The 18,046-nt window shown below is 34.8% G+C and overlaps 1 protein-coding gene across 2 annotated transcripts; it reads left to right on the forward strand.

The window, feature by feature from the left end:
• Positions 1-13,878: 13,878 nt before the first annotated feature.
• Positions 13,879-17,291, forward strand: LOC127117458 (ninja-family protein mc410). Of its 2 annotated transcripts, XM_051047483.1 has the most exons (4): positions 13,879-14,047; positions 14,229-14,400; positions 15,352-16,351; positions 16,558-17,291. In XM_051047483.1, exons 3-4 carry the CDS (start codon positions 15,370-15,372, stop codon positions 17,040-17,042), a joined length of 1,467 nt encoding a protein of 488 aa, XP_050903440.1. In that variant the 5' UTR covers positions 13,879-14,047; positions 14,229-14,400; positions 15,352-15,369; the 3' UTR covers positions 17,043-17,291. The 2 variants fall into 2 exon arrangements, with proteins under 2 accessions (XP_050903440.1, XP_050903448.1); XM_051047491.1 differs by lacking the exon at positions 14,229-14,400 and having other exon boundaries at positions 13,895-14,047.
• Positions 17,292-18,046: the final 755 nt, after the last annotated feature.

Raw genomic sequence — 18,046 nt, forward strand, 5'->3', positions numbered from 1 at the left:
TCGGATTAACCATGAATCAAGGGTTTGTTGCAAGTCACGAGCATGGAGTTTAGGTTAAGAACCACCCAAAAGGAGTGTACTAAGGTTTAAACCTGCCAAACATGTTCTACAAAAGGTTCCCATAGTCATAATCCCATCTTTCGGATATTATCAGAGGAACGACTACTCGTATTCCAACAATATTCTCAAGAGAGACTCTTATGAGTGTAGTATCGCGTAACAATCGTATCAAATCTTACACTTGAACGACTTTCGCACTACGTCCTACGAATAGGCCAAGATGGGTTTGGTAAACTAAGGTCCTTGGCTTCTTAGGTCTATATTGGAACAAGTAATGTCTAACCACAACTTACTTATGTGACATTATTGATCTCAACATGACCTCCACCAAGTGAATGGGCTTGCAAGTCAACTCGCTAAGGAATACTCCACACAAGTTGACAGCACTATGCCATTCTCCTATGCTAAGTGCACTCGAGCTCGGGTATAGAACTCATCTCACAAAGATCACCGAGCAGCCAGCCAACAGAAACAGCAATGATATGTACACAATGCAATAAGGTAAAGCAGGTAAATAAATAACTGTACAAAAGCATGAACACCCAATAAACAAACAAACTACAAAAGCTAGGAGGGACTCGCTTAGGGAAACCGATTCCCCAGCAGAGTCGCCAACTGTCGCAACCTGAAAAATACAGTGCGAAAAAAAACAACCGGCGAAAGAAAAAGACAGAAGAGTCGCCACCGTGCGTTATTCATCCCAAAGGAGGGAAAGGAAACGCTCGAAGTAAACCTGAAAAAGGAAAGGACAGGACGGGGTCTCGCAACCAAATCTTGGGTTCGGGAGTCGGTTATGCGAAGGGAAGTTATTAGCACCCCTACGCATCCGTAGTACTCTACGGGATCCACTTTTGTAGTTCTTGTCTAAAGGGTGTGGGTTTATCTTGTGCAGTTTGCCAAAAAAAAAAGGGTTAAATGAAAATGACTCGCGCGGATGTCGCTTCCATTGCATACGTATCTCATCTGAATATGAGAATCAGAGTCTTCGTAGCTCGGCTGACCTATGGGTTGGGGGATGTGTGCTCGCTAAGACATCGCGTCTTATGCCTACGTATCTCATCTGGCCTGAGAATCAGAGCAAAACGTAGTTCGGCTAACTACGGGGTTATGGATTGGGTTTTGGGCGAACGACGTCACTACGCAATCTACCGGATGCTCGACCTTTGGAGACTTACTCGCCTGTAGTAGAAGGAGTTAACGTGTTGCTTTGGGTTTTAGGGTTTGGGATTCTCGAGGGCAAAAAGGCAGTCCTTGACGAAGGAACCGCGCTACCTGCAGGGATATGAATACAAAACACAAAACATGTATCTCAAAGTAAAATGCCACCAAGGGGCTCAAACGTTGCCTCCTATCGAGGTCTTCCAGCTAGGAAAGCAGTAAAATGCGGGAAAAATATAAAAGTACCACGCGGATAAGGATCCGAAGTAACAGCAATTAGAGGAATGGGAAACCCTGAGATCCTTCCAAGTTAATGCCATCAAAGAAAAGTGAGTCAGTACAGGTAATCGAAATGAACCTCCAGGGGTTATCCCACAAATAAAGTGGGAAACCACGCAAGTTATCCCTGCAAAAGTCATGTGCCTTCACAAAAACTCAACAAAAGGGTTAGTGAAACAAGATAGGGTAACCAAGAGTTGCCCCCAAATCAAAATGTAACCACATGAATCATGCCCTTTCAATTCACAAAAAAAAAATCAAGGGTAGGAGGCCTAAACCTCTTGTTAAACATATGCATCAAAAGGGTATCAAATTCACCCATAATACCTCATACATTCAGAAAATTCAAATTGAAAGCATAGAGATGATGGATATAGGGCAAACCTGATTGGAGAGCTTGATTGAAATTGGATTGCACCGGGGTTTGCAGAACAATCTCAGGGTTTATATGAGGTAGAACTGGTTCTTTGCCAATGAGTTCCCTTCAGTGTCCGGAGGTTGCTCTGAACTCTGTTGACTCTTCTCTCACTATCTTTTTCCTCAGGGTTTTGTTCCAAGGAAACCTCAGAGTATTTTGCTTCTCTTCTTTCCACTCCTCTTCTGATTGACATGATGAATTGCAATATGAAATGCTAAATGAATGCATGAATGAGGAGGGCAAATTTTGGGGTGTTACAATATGGAAATGATTCCAATAGCAGATTTACTCAAAAATGACATTCCAAACAACTTTCATGTTTAAGTCAAGAACTATTTTTTCTTGGAAAGTCATTTTTATGGTGAAAGATTATAGGTCATTTTGTCTGAACCCTAGTTAGGAGGTCAACTTCCCAAGACCATAACTTGCTCAATTTTTATGAGACAAAAGCCATTCAAATTACACGATCAAATTCAAGGTGTCTACTTAAACTTTTATGTTTGGATGAAGTTCAAGTTCAACTTGCAAATGCATGTGCCAAGAGGAAACATTATTGGTCATTTTTGGCCATTACCATTGAACAAGTGATTTTCCTCAACTTCTGAAATGCATAACTCCTTCATGCCAAATCCAAATGAGGTCAAATTTGTGACCAAATTGAAGAGATTTGAAATATCTACAACTTTTATGAAGGAACGTTTTTTATTTGAAGTCCATAGAAAAAGTTTTTCAAGGTGGAAGAAGTGAACATTTGACTCGGGACTTAGAAAATTTCCAAATATGTTTGATTTCCCAAACTTCCACCTCAAAATTCATCATGATCCAAGCTTCAAATGAAAAAGTGTTCAACATGAAAGTTGTTCCCCTTGATCTCACCTTTCCAAATAGTCTATAATCACCTCATTTGGCCAAATAATGAAGGACTTGTGCATGGGTGCAATGTGAGGTGCCATTTGGATGATTTTCACTTCCACATTTCATACACAAATGCATGGCTACATGACATGATTTCCGAATGATTCTCACTCATTTTTGGACCTGAATACAACACTTTATAGGCCTATCACACGCCCATGCAAGCATGCAAAGAAAATTACTAAAATTGGCAACTTTTGGAAGTGTGTGGAAATGAATCTCTTTGGCTATAAATACAACCCTCATTGCTCATAATTGAGGACCTCATGCCCAAGCTTTGAACCTGCAATCCAAACCCTCACCATTAAAGGATAACCTTGAAGCTTTTCATTTGAAAATCGAGCTTCAAATATCCTTCTGTTTTGAGATTGAAACTCCAAGAGTCCAGGTCATTTCTTTATCCTAATCACTTCCTACAAGCTTCTGAAATAAAGCCAAGCACAATTGGAATCAAGATCAAGCAAGGTTGAAGCTCCTTCGAAGGTAATTTTTTAGAATTTCCATCTCTTCAATTCTCCCTCAATTCTTCACTATTATTTATGATTTTTGGTTGTCTAAAGTTCTACCAATGTAGGCAAGAAGATTGAGTTGCTTTGAGGTCAAATCAAAGCAACTCAGTTCATGATCCTCAAAATTCAAATCCCTGTATCTTTTTATATACTTGGAATTGGAGAAAATTGAGGCTAGATTCGTGCTCCTGAGTATTTTTCATTCAAATAAATGTATTCACTTTTAGTTTTTAATGAAGTTGAGCTTGAACCAGACCGGTGGTGATCACTAGAGTTGGGGCTCTGGTGTTGCGCTAGTTCAATCCAGGCCATCTGATCTGATTCAAATGTTTTAATCTCAAGTGTTCATTGTGATTACCACACGTACAACGCATTGACCAAGGCGTAAAGTGGAACGCGTGCGCTTGGCCATCAGATTTTCCACCTCAATTAATGAGGGAGATTTGATGGCCCCTGATTTTCCATATTTTTTTATTTTTCATTTAATTCATTTAATTTGATTAATTCATATTAATTTCATTTTTAATCTAAAAAATATGGGACTTTCACCAAAAGTTTTCCTCTTTCATTTTCTGAATTAAAATTATTTTTTGGATTAATTTTGATATTTTTCATGAATTAATTGTTTTTGTGCATGTTTTAAATTGTTTAAAAATACTTCTGATTTTCAAAAATTATGAATTTTTTTGTCTAAGTTCCTTTGACCTTGTTTGACCTAGGATAAATCTCTTGGCCATTTATTTGGTGTTTTGAAGAGGTTTTAGGTTTTGACCAAACTAAATTTAATTTAAATGCATTTTTTAATTTGATTTTTAATTGATTAATTGTATAGAAATTATGGTGAGCCATTTTTATTGACTTGTGATGTTTGACTATGTGTTTGGGCCTTGGTCAATGTTAATTTGACTTTTGTTAAGTTAAAATCGTTGGATTTAGGAGATTGATGAAATGTACATTTCATCTCCCAAAATGAATGAATGATTTTAATTTGATAAAATTCCTCCCATGACCAATTTGTGTTTCTCTCATCTTCCCTCCCTCTTCATCTTCAATCCTATTCTCTCTCATCCTTTCCATTAACCAATGAAATCTCAATATCCTAAGGCTAATTGTTTCATTAAAAACCTTGTGTTAGATGAACCAATACAGGTATGGATGAGATAGGTTCATCCTTTCATCTTTTTTCTTTTTGTGTGCGGTATGTTTTAGGAGTTTGGTTCATTATACCATATCTCTAATATGCATTAACACCAAAATTTCTATTGCCCGATCTCAGATAGTTGTGATTTCTACATAAGTCCAAGTACGATTGCTTAACATAGAACTAAATTTTGACCCTAACGGTATAACATTCTAGTAAGTGAGATTGTAAGTCTTCCCCATTTCATGGTATTGTATGGAAACTTGGCCCTTTTTCCTTCCTATGGAAGATGTCTTGGTTCAAGGATCCATGCTTATGAATAGAGGGTTGAGTGTTCTCCAAAGAATGACTTAATCAATTCAAAAGCAAAACTCCACTAACACCTAATCAACTAACATTTGACTAACTTGTATTAATATTTCCTTTACTTTCAAATTATTTACTTTTATGCAATTTAATTTCAAGTCATTTACCACTCATTTGTCATTTACATATCATTTAACTTGTTTATGTTTATGTCATTTTCACTTTGCCCATTTGAGCCATATATTGTGATTGTATATATTTGTTTGTGTATTTTATTTTATGTTTATGGTCTTAGGACCTTAAAATACTTAATAAACAATAAAAAACCCTAAAAAATGTTTGTGTGGACTGTTGGATTTGATCTGAGCTTCTGGACTTAGAGTTAGGCAACATTTCATATGAAAAAAGGACTTGGCCAATGCCAACATTTCTAAGACCAAGTTGTTGTGGTTTAAGCTTTCATTAGATGCAAGTATTGAGATCCACTCGAATTCATATGCTACATGGTCTTAATGCAACTGTTACTTTGATCCTATGTCTAATGCCTTATTTTGAGTTAAATCAATGAGTATTTCATCTTGTGCATAAGAAGGCAAAGAAGACTACTAGCTATGGGATTTGATTGCTTGGATGTGACCATCTTTATTTGATGCCTTGCTTGATATTGCTAATTGCTTGCTGATTATTGCTTGATTCAAAGTCCAAAGGGAAAATGGGTTTTCTATATGACATTCTTGTCTGTTGGATTCCATCCCATTGGTCAGATCTTTTCAACTCTTAACTTTTAATTTTATGCTTAGGATTAGTCTCTTCATCTCCCCCCACTTCTTAAATTTCAAAATCTCTCTCCCTTTTCAAAAACTTTCTTTGCTTGTGATTTCAAACTTAGACTTTATTGCAAATTAGAAACTTTGGCCTTATGCCATTGCATTTTTAAACTCTTTTCTTAAATCAAACTTGTAAATAAATCTAATCATATTGACTTAAAATTTCAAAAGACAAAAAGAACTAACACCCATTCAAACTTTTAGGCCCTTTGTGCCTCTTTTAAACGTAAATTTTGATAAAAAGAAATCCACTCATTTTGAAATTGATACCACGAACTACAAGGTTTTGATCCCTCATTTTTATGTTGTTACGTAGGCACAAGTCTGAAGGTCTTGTCAAACACAAAAATATAATCAATGAATTCTTTTCTCATCCCCACACTCTATTTTTCTCAAACATCTTTTATACCAAAACACATACACAAATAAAAAAGGGCTCCATAGGAGTACCTAGGACACTTTGGGTGCTAACACCTTCCCTCTGTGTAACCAACCCCCTTACCTGTAATCTCTGCTATTTTATTAGTTTTGATTTGAAAACTTCTTATCTTTGGGTTTTGTTCGTACTTTTCCCCTTTCCTTTGGAAACAATAAAAGTGCGGCGGTGACTCTGGTTTTATTGATGTTAAGTTTATCCATAGCTTAATGGTCATGAATTTACCGTTACACTCTCCTTGCCAAGAAATTGTGGAGACTTATTATAAATAAGGATACTTTAACCCACAAATGCCTCAAAGACAAATAGTTCCATAATACTTATATATTTTAAGTAAACGATAAGCAAAAAGACATTTACATATGGAAAAGTATCATTCAAACTAAAGACATCCTTATCAAAGGTTGTTGTTGGAGAATTGATAATAGAGGTCTACTAAAGTGTTGGAGAATCCATGACTACCTTATCAAGCCTGGTTTAAAGTCCTAACTTCAAAGTCATTGAATACTAATGTGTTTTGGGTTAGAAATCTATTGACTTAGGTAGCCAAAAAGGGAACATCCCACTAATTGAGAAGACTTTCAATTCTTATGATAGAGGTGAAATTCTCTAAATTCCTTTAGGAGACCAGGAGGATGATTATATTATCATGTGGATGGATGATAATAAAGGGAAATATTTTGTCAAGACTGGTTATCATTGGTTTCTAAACCAATAGAACATAAATGAACCTGCAAATTCTAACTATATTGAGAAAAAGAAAATGTGGAAATTTTTTGGGAGCATTAAGTGCCAATCTAGAATACAGGTCCTGGTTTAGAGAATCATGAATAAGACTATTCCATTAAGAACTTAGTTGATTAAAAGATGTATCAATTGCCCAATCTTCCGCCCTATATGACTTAAGCATGAGGAGACTTTATATCCTATTATCATGAATTGCCATTGAACCAAAAGAGTATGGTTTAGGTTTATTCTCAACATCAATTTTGAGAAAGAGCACCAAGAGGGGATTATAGATTGGATATGAGACACTATAAGTATAAAAGATAAGGACACTACTAAGAATGTGATTAACATTCTTTATAGCATATGGTGGACTATAAACAATATTGTTTTTAAAGATAAAAAGATAACCATAAAGGAGGAAATTAAATATGAATATTATATCAACATAAATGATGATAACAATCAGAGGATTAAGAAACCAAAAGGAACCAAGACAGAATCCAGAATAACAATAACCAAAACCATTAGGGTCATAATAAGATTGAAGCCGACATTAATCATAATTCTTAAAATCAAGAGGAAAAAGAGAGAATGACTAACCTCAAGAAGTATAATGATTCTAACACAGAAAAAAGCCACAAAGAAGAAAATGATACATATAAAGTTAGGAAAACTAATCAGGATAAAATTCAAGTCAAGAATGATGACATTAAGTAGAGGATTATTAGATGGTACAATATGAATCACAAAGCTATGGGCAAGAAGCAAGACATTAAAGCCAACATATGTAGTAAAAAGGAAGGGAGAATAACACCAAAGAGACAAAAAAAGAGAAAACACAAGGTCAAAGATGCTAACAGAACTAACCGTAATATCATAGACATGGATACCGACCAGCTGAAGAATAAACACATCAAAGATGTGAAGATAGATAATAATAAGAAAGATACTTACAAAGAGATCTATATAAGAAGTAAGGATACCTGGGATAATAGAGAAAACTATAATAAAGTTAACAATCAGAATATGAAGAACAAAAGGAAGAACGCGTGGCTCAAGAAAAATGATATCAAATCCTTGAAACACAAAAACAATACCAGGAAAAGAAAAACAACAAGAAAAGGGAAGGTAGAAAATACTAACAACTTCCATAATAAAAAAAGAGAAGTGAACAAAAATACTAACCTCCATAAGAACATTATGAAGATGGAAGATTCAAACCATCATATGAACATGCATAATCTAAAAGGGAAAGACAATAGTAACAACATTCATTATCAGAATATAAGAAATATGGAAGCAGGGAAAACAAGACTAAGATAGAAACTACCTAGAACGTAGTAAAAAAAACGCCACCAACAAAAACCCTAGCATGGATAAGCATGGAAATAACAGGAAACATAATATGAATGATCACCTTAAAGAAAAAAGAAACGACATTAGAGAAGATAATTTCCAATAACACAAGAAAATTTTAATAAGAACAAGGATAAGATGAACATGCAAAGCAGAAAAAAAATTGGATAAAGATCTTACTTGGGAAAACAAGATAATCTTAATTAACATCGATGCAAACATGAAAATCATATGTGATTGGAACATGGGTGCACGAATCTGGAATGCAATTGCTGAAACCCTAACTTCTGCAACTTGGAACCAAAGAGGGCGTAATAACCCAATCGCTGCCAAATGTCAAGCCATTTTGAAAATTGTTAAGCTAGCGAAGGAGATAAAAGTCAAGGATAATGATATTATGACGAATTGCAAAGCTCTGGTGAACATGGTTGGACATAAAAAAGAAGAACACGTATATGGTTTGAAATAAAAATGACAACAAGGGTCAGAAGAATCGTATATGGTATATGGATGTTGAGAAAAAAAAGCTTTAAAATAGACAAAATATGAGAGATAGAAGTTACAACGAAAAATTGAGCTATGCACAAAGGGGGAGATTAGTGGAAAGACAAGAGATGTGAAACGATGCAAAATGATAGAAACATAACTCGTTTAAGGTATCTGGTGGAAAGAACTCACGGAACTTTAAAGGATTTTAGCTTATGGGTCATAAGATACATTAATAGGGAGAATAATAGGATTAGGGATGGCAAAATGGGCTGACCCATCAGGCATGTCTGTTTGCCCGCACTTTTTCGCAGAACGTACCAAGATTTTATGCTCACGCCCTTTAATATGTCCGCCCATCCTACCCTTTTTTTTGAAAACTTTTGTGGGGGCATACATTAACATAAAGTTTTGTAATTTTTAGGCCAAAAAAATGCAGTGTTCGCAACCCCGCCCCATTCCACCTTTATTTTTTTGCGAGACTAGTCAAGATTTTAGGCACACACCTTTAACAATGTCCACTCTGCTTCACTCCTCATTTTTTAGAACTTTTGCGTAACATATCTAAATCGAGCGGACATTGCTAGTTTGCCTAAGATAACTTATTATCTAGTAAAAAACGATAATAAACAAAATCCTTATTTATATAGACTTTGGACTAAGACCCTCTCATACCCCAATTTTATCCCTCATTCAATAAACGGATACATGCATCATGGCATTTGCATCATATGCATAGCATAACATACATTTCATCATGCATAATGCTTACAATATCAACCAGGATAAACTTTCTGATCTATAGACAGACATGTCAAACTGATTCTCAAATGTACGTGAAATTAACGGGCAAAAAATTTCAAAATTGAGCTTGCAGACGTCAATTTTATTATTCTATGATTCACATAGTTTAACCTGGCATGCTCGTTTTATTTTTTTGACAAATTTTTCGGTCGCATTTTGATCAGCTTGAGCCTTCTTAACCGATCATTCTTCATTTCAAAATTTGATCAAAACTTGTATGTTTTCTAGAAGTTTATTTTACACTGGTCATTTTGGTGCATTCAGTTTAATTTTCCAAGCACTTTTACGCTCGACTTTTTATTCATTTTTAACCCTTTTATTTTTTTCATTTTGTCAATATGTTCTACCTGTATGTCACTTTTGTTTTGTTTTATTTGATTAATTCATTTTAACTTATTTTTGAACTCTTAAAGGGCATCATTGGTATTCTAAAAAATAAAAGAAGCCCTAGAGAATCACTATATATACATGTCAATGCATCATACTCATGGATCCATCGTTTGTCATTGCTCACTCTCAGTAAAATGAAAAAAAATGAAAAAAAACAATAGAAAAAAAGCCAAAATGAGAGGAATTCGCGGCCAGTTTTGGCTTTTAGTGAGGTTTCTTTTATCATTTTTAATCTGAAAGAGACTAATCAAAAAAGCAAGAATGGTGCACCAATAGATATGAGACTTTGGAAATAAAAATAAATAAATAAGTTTGTTTACGTATGAACATGCATTCCTTTTGAATCACTTTTTCTCCATGCTTCATACACATTTCTCCTCTTCTTCTTTCTACCCTCGTCTCAATAAACAAAAACTCACACCATTGTTCTACCTCAAACCACCTACATACAACTCACAAAATACAAACCTTCTTCTTGTGTTTTCCAACGTATAACCTGTTCATGAAAAACTGTCATCCTTTCATGAACCGTATGTTAATAATTCACGTACTCCTTTTCATCAACACTGTAACGCACTACGCACCATAAACCAACCCCCATTTTCACCTTCCAAATTTGCAACTCCTTGACTCCATCATTGTTTCTTCCATTTCCAACAACCAACCTTCTTCCCTTTAACTGCAACAACTTTCTTCTCACAGTAGCTCTCTCACCTTAACTTCAACATACTTCTCCTCACAAAACCTCCAAAATATACCATCCACATAAAAGCCTTATTTCATTCTTTTACCATATACACTTCTTCACAACCACAAACAACCTCATAAATCTTCCTTCTTCAAATAACAAACTCAAAATATCCATCTTCCAAATCTCTTTACTGTAACACAACAACATCACTTTATACTACATTTCTCTCGACATTTCAAAATCCAAAGGTAACTAACAGAAAAAGAAAAGAAAAAACACACACATAAGGAGGAGTTTCAGTGGCTTCTTGGAGAGAAATGTAAACTCTCCTTGGATCCATACTCCCTCCTACATCATTTCATTATCATATTTTTTATCAATCATACAAACTTCGTATAACCAAACTACCACCACCACAATATTTTCTTCATTGAAAAACCAACATCACTTTGTCACCTTGAACATCAGCTTCATTAACACCTTCTTCCAGCCACCGCGCCGCCATAAAAAAAGCATTCCACCACCGCACCTCTCCAAGCTCAACAATGATAAGCTTCATCATAACCGTACTAACACTTGCCGAGAAACTGCATCGTCTTCCTCAAACGAATATCCCTCCGCTGCCGTTCACCTCCACCGTGTCACTTCCATCACAACAACCACTGCTCACAAGTCCAACCACCATTCGAACACACAAACACGAACTGAAACCTCTGCCATTTGGTTTGGTAATGACTCTCTTCCTTTTCATTGTTTTGGTTTCATAAATTTTTGTTTTTGCTTTTCTATATGATAGTTTGTTGTCTGGAATCTTTTAAGGTCATGTTGTTTTCATAAGAAAGGGATTGAAATCGAGATCGAGAAATGAGAGAATTAAGAGCTCGAACATTTTTTTTGCTGAAGATAGAAACATACGAGAGAAAGAGTATTATGTATGTTTTGTTTTTGTTCTCTCTCTTAAAACCATGGCCATGTGTCAACATATCACTGGTCATTTTTAAAATTTGAAAAAAGTACTCTCTCAGTTTCAAATGGCCTGCTCTTCCCCAATTCAACTGTTTTTTATTATTTCATTTTTTTTCTTCTTATTTTCTCTTTTTATTATTAAATTAAGTTTGTTTATCTTGTTGGGATCAAGGCCATTAGTTATTCTTTTTACACCTGTACATTGATCCATACCCCTCTTTTATAATTTATGTTTTGTTGATGTTTTTTATTGTTATTTTTATTTATTATTATTTATTTTTTTGATTAATTTAAATTAGTGATTGATTAATTGACTAGTTTTTTAATTGATTAGTTGATTATAGTTTTGATTAATTATTTGCTTTTTCTAAAATGAATAATTTGATTATTTATTTAGTCGATTAATATCTATCTATGTTCATTTCATACATGTAAATAATCATACTCAACATCTCACTAACTTTTCATTTGATTTCAAAACGTCAAAAATCAAATTCCAATTTTCCACATTTCACCATTTTTCATTTCAACTTCTAAACGATCTCTTAAATCATTCTTACACGAACCAAATCTCGATCAAACATCGAGTAACTTTTCCTAAATCAAATGTATTATTAAAACTTTTTTTCTAAATAAACACGAAAGAAGAAGACTGTTGGAATCTAGCATTCTGGTAGAACCCTCGAATGATTGACCATGAATCACGTGTTTTGGGTTAACCGTTCGTTCTTTTTTTAGTTCTTAAAACACTTAATGAACTTGGACAAAAAAGAGTCGTTGAGATCTATCATTCATACATAACCCTTTGAACAATTGATTCTGATACACATGTCTTGTTCTTATCAAGCGTTCATTGTCCATTAAACCATTTTCTTAAATAATCTTGAATGAAAAGGACCATTGGAATCTAGCATTTCGGTGGAACCTCAAATGTTTGATCCCGAGGCTTATGTCTCGTTCTCATTGAACGTTCATCATTCACCTAAAACACTAAACCAATAAAACTCTTTTTCTCGCCACCGTGCGATCATCAACAACCCTTTTTTTCAGAAAAACGAAAGATATTTCGTCTCGAGATGATGCAAAGCAATGCTTCATCCATAACTGTTGAGTTGTGATAAATGACGTTTTCCCGTGAATCTTGAATGTAGAAATCCATTCAATATAATGCAAATGCAAAACAATATTTTCTATCGATTGCGACAAAATAACTTTCGTTAAAATCGATCAACGAACAAACATTTTTCTACCCAGAACTACGTATGCCTTGAGTTCTCCATCGCACTCGGAGATACGTAGGAGCAAGACCTAAAATCTTGTCAGACACATTAATAAAAAAAAAAATTGCGACCCTTTTCTTTTTCTCTTTTCCTTTGTGATAACTCGAAGAAAATAATTAACATAAGCTAACATCCAATCGCAAGTCAAACTAAGAGGTTCTCATTGAGTACAACAAACATGAGGGATGATAATACCTTTCCCTTGCGTAATCGACTCTCGAACCTAAATATGGTTGCGACGACCATGTTTTGTTCAAATGTTCTATCAACATTTTTCTTTCTCTTTTTGGGAATAAATAAAGTTCAGTGGCGACTATGTTCGAACACATTTTTTCGCGAGCGTGCGATGCACCTCATTAAGGGTCGTATTTTTCGAGGTACGACAAATGATCCAATATATTCTTTTTAACTGATTAATGATATTTGAGTTGTTTTTTTCTTAAAAAAAGAATAGTATTTATATATAAATAATGAATAAAATATTAAATGAAGAGAGTTAGAGTTATTAGAATATTTATTTATTTTTTCATGGATTACTTTACATCTAAGAATGAGATTTTTTTCTTCAAAATAACCACAATTTTTAACTCCAAAATAACCATTTTTTCATTTCCCCCCAAAATAATCACATTTTAAAACAGATGCGCTAGATGAACTGACACATTCATTTTCATCATGAGGAGGCGTCAAAGTCTATGGCACCTGCAATGGAAGTCTCATGAGGAGGCGCCAATGTCTATGCCACTAAAGGTGGCGCCTCGTCATGATGAAAAATGGATGTGTTAGTTCATCTGACGTATCTGTTTTAAAAAGTGGTTATTTTGGAAATGTTTTTGAAAAAATAATTATTTTAAAATTTATTTTGAAAATTATGGTTATTTTAAAAAAAAAATCTAAGAATGACATGTTTTTTTTTTTATATTTGTTGAAAGTTATTTTCAATAAATAAGATAATGAATGCAAAATCCATTTTAGTTGTATAAAAAAAAAAAAACTTTTGTTAAAATTTTTGTCCTTCTTTCCTATATAAAATATTAAATGTAAAATAAAAAATAATTGTTTTTTTTACAGTTACATTAATATCACATTCATAGCAACTTCACCATGAGAATCACATTGGCAAATGACAAAATTGATAATTTTATTTTTAATTTCAAATTTTTATTAAAAAAATATATTATCCTTTTCATCATTTTTCTCTATATTTTTGCCCCACTCTCAATCTTCCACTGATCTCTGCAAAATGGAAACCTAACTTAGGGTTTGATTGATCATCACTCTTCTTCCAAAATTCAGGTTTTTTTCATTTCTTCCTTTTATGTTATTGCTCTTCACTCTTCAATCATTTGCATCTGAACCCTAATTTCAATTTTTTTACAATTTTTTATTTGTTAAGATTCTCCCCCAATTTTGTATCTCATAAACTAAGCTCTTAAACTTCGATCGGATCCTGACCCATTTTTTTTTCACGTTAAAGCAACGAATTGGGACAAGAAAGCTTCAAAATTGAAGATTGAAAAGAGGTTGATCCTATAGCTATAGATTTGGCATAATCTATTGGCTTGAGCTACTTTAGATTAGGGTGGAAGCAACGAATTGTTCACATCAGTTGAGAGAGTGAGAAGGGAACGATTTAGATCAGGACTTAGGTGAGGTTTTAACCTGATTTACTTCCTTAATTTTGATGCTTCTGAATTTGGATGAATATCTTTTAGGTCTATTTTGTTACTTGTTTATTAAATTTTTTGTGAAAAGGAAATAATCTTGTGTTTCGATTTTTGTGAATTCTTAATGGAATCTGATCTGTTCTTGAGTATATATATACAAGATAGCAATGATTTGTTTGGTTTAAATTTTTTGTGTCTGATACCTTATATGAAAACCATGATTGTGTTGATAGCTTAATGTTTTGGTTATTTGAGAGTGCATGAAGCAGGAACACGGACACTGAACACGGACACTGAACACGGACACTGAACACGGACACTGAACACGGACACTGACACTAACACCGGACATGACACCGGCACTGACATGCCGACACTTGGTAATAATTTGAAAAAAAATGAATAACTTGAACATAATCACAAGTGTTGGTGTCGGTATCCGACACGGACATGGGCATGTCTTTTTTCAGAGGTGTCGGTGCTACAGTGTGCATGAAGGCAACCTCTGAAGCATGGGTACTTCTAAAATGGTGAAGTACCGGCACTGGGTACTCGTACCGTACTCGTGGTACTTCATTTTTTCTCATTATTCCATTTTGAATAAAATTTGTGGTTTTCTCAAATATTATTTTTGGTTTTTTCAATTTTTTATAGTGGTATTTTGTTAAGAACCTAACAATTTAGTTCTCTACTCGTACACTTTATAGAAAATTCTTATTTTTTACTAACGTACCTGTACCGTGATTTTTTTTAAATGCCTTATTCCGTACCGGTACCGGTACTCGTACCTATGTATCATAGAAGGCAACTGATATGGTTTCCTTGTTTAAAATCAAACCGAATGTAGATATTTGAGGATGGTTAAAAGTTGATGTGAGTTTAGTATGGAAGATATGGTGATTTTGCTAATTTATCTGTTTTGAATTTTGATAGGTTTGGAGATATAGCAATATGGAGGATGATAGCGGGCTTGAGCTCAGTTTGGGTTTATCTTATGGCGGTTCATCATCCAAACCCAAGAGCAAGAATGGAAGCTCTTCGGATACTAGGTCAGAAGAAGTTGGTAGAGGTGGCAAGATGGTTGATGATTTTAAGAGCATGTTTAATACTGATCCTCAGAAGCCGGAATCAATCACTAGTACCCGAAGGACTGATTCCTCGAAGCATGAGGAGAATTTCTTTAGTGACCTTTCAAAGGTCAAAGAAGACAATGCTTCTTTGAATTTAAACGGGAGAGGGTTTCTTGTTGGGAACAGCCACAATAAACCTATTGAAATTGATGAAAATAAACGGTTAGAGGTAGTAAATAAGCGAAGAATGTCTTTTGATGACATTCGTAATCAAAAGAGGCATGACAGCGACATTCATCATGGTGATTTACATGACAGGGCTAGAGCTTCTCATATTTCTTTAACAGAAGATGGCTCGACTGCAGAAAATGAAGACGTGGCTGATTCGGAAGCTGAGAACTCTACCTCCAGGCCTCTCTCACACCATAGTGATGGTTCCAAAGGATTTGTTAGAGTTGGCGGTGCTTCTTCCGATGCTCCAAAAGAGATTCGTGGAGTCGCTGACTCAAGTGCCAACGGGCAGAAGAGGTTTACCGCATCCACAGAAAAAGATTTTAAACATGCAAACATGACTTATGGTGCTTCCTTCTCTGCTCAACCAATGAATATGATGAATGTACCTTACACTTCGGTAAAAGATTCAAACACTGTTGGAGCACCAAGTTCTCAAATACCTGGAGTGATGCATATGATGCCGGCTGCAACCGGTGAACGTGCGGGAGGTCAATCTGTCAGTAATGGAAACCTGCCAATGATGTTTGGACATCCGTATGTTCAGCTTCCTATGTTGGATAAAGATAGCTCATGGGGACGTCCCCAACAATTTCACCCATCCTTTGCTGGGAGAGGTCCAACTAACTCAGGTAACTGATAAATTGTTAAAATGGTTTAGATTGTGCATATATATTCCCAAGTGCATTTTGGCCGCAAAACCAAACCAAGTATTCTAAATGGTTGGAAGACTTGTATATTAAATTGAGTTGGAGCCAATTTATATAAGGAAAGCTAATTATAGTTATAGACATTTCTTTTCTTGGAAATTACATAATGCATTATTGTGTCGACACAGCTGCATTACACCTAAACAATATATCTGAGGCCATGCCATACGAAGGAAGGCCACTAGAACGAGCCAAAAGTGATGGAAAACAGCGTGTCACCGAAGAAGGCTCGTTTTCTCAACCTGAAGATGTGAAAGGAAGCAGCACAAACCTCAGGGGAAAAGATGCATCAGAACAGTCGAAAGTTGAAGCTTCAACCATTGATTTTTCTAATATCAAACCAGGGCTCGCTGCAGATGTGAAATTCGGAGGATGTGGTGCGTACCCAAATCTGCCTTGGGTATCGACCACAAACTCAAACGGGAGAACAATATCAGGTGTTACTTACAGGTACAACACTAACCAAATCAGAATCGTCTGTGCATGTCATGGCTCGCATATGACTCCTGAGGATTTCGTTCGCCATGCAAATGACGACCAAGCAAACCCAGACGGCAATGCGGTTTCGGGAACTGTACCAAATGGTAATCTTGGTTCCTCTTCTCACAGTTAGATTACTACCATCTACCATCCAGGTTGTACTCTACTATATTATTATTATAGTTCCCAACAACAGAATCTGGAATTTCCATAATTTTTCTGTAGATGAATGAGCTTTCTACAATTTTTTTTCCTTTTTGCCTGTTTCACTTAAATTACTTGTAGCAGCTGCAATTAAGATTGTAGTTGTATTTAATAATGGTTGAGCTTTGTAGCATCATCTATTCTATTAAATAGTAATCAAGCAAGTGATTTTGTCTTAGGTTTTGCATTACATCGTTAGAAGTGTTGTTTTGGGAAAATTTGAAGAGTAATATATTAATATATATAGAATAATTATCTTTGAGACTTGATATTGTAAAATCAAATTTTTAAAAGAGGACCTTCCTTATTTAGAAGGAAATAGAGGATTTAAAGCTGATTTATTTTTATTCTTTATAATATGTCATTATATTTTATAGGTACAGCTGGTAAGGTTCTTATAAGTTATAACCAGTGCATTTCAAATAATTTAAATTCATTTTCTTCCTCTTTTCTAAGTCCTCAAAATATGGTGGAAAAGTCAAATTTAAAATTGAGAAGGAATGATATTTATTGATTTTTTTTTTCTCTTAAAATAAAATAAAATAAAATAAATAAATAAATATATTTGAAACGGGTCGTGGTCCGTCGTGGCGGGTTGGGTTGGGATTATGGATCCGTCTATCTATTGGCCGAAAAAATTAATGGGCTAAAGTTTTAAGCCCAATTTTATTTGGTGGGTTTGTCCTCCCGTCTCTTTTTTGATGGACTTAAGATAGGGCAGGACGAAAGATCCATTTTGCCACCTCTAGTTTTTGCACCTCGGTCGTCTCCGATGGAGGCTAATTTTTCACTCCTTGCAATCTCTAATGTATTTAAATAATAAAATGAAACTACAATGTTCATGTAGTGGTGTTGAATACACACACTTGTTTAAATAATAAAATGAAACTACAATGTTCATGTAGTGGTGTTGAATACACACACTTGGGCGAA

This window comes from Lathyrus oleraceus, chromosome 1, assembly GCF_024323335.1.
Source record: "Lathyrus oleraceus cultivar Zhongwan6 chromosome 1, CAAS_Psat_ZW6_1.0, whole genome shotgun sequence".
NCBI classification, from domain to species: Eukaryota; Viridiplantae; Streptophyta; class Magnoliopsida; order Fabales; family Fabaceae; genus Lathyrus; species Lathyrus oleraceus.

What these genes read in the sequence shown, in the direction of transcription:
- LOC127117458 (XM_051047483.1), top strand. Translation starts at nt 15,370, where the DNA reads ATGGAGGATGATAGCGGGCTTGAGCTCAGTTTGGGTTTATCTTATGGC. An exon ending in GAGAGGTCCAACTAACTCAG is followed by an intron (nt 16,352 to 16,557) that starts GTAACTGATAAA and finishes GTGTCGACACAG; the next exon opens with CTGCATTACACCTAAACAAT.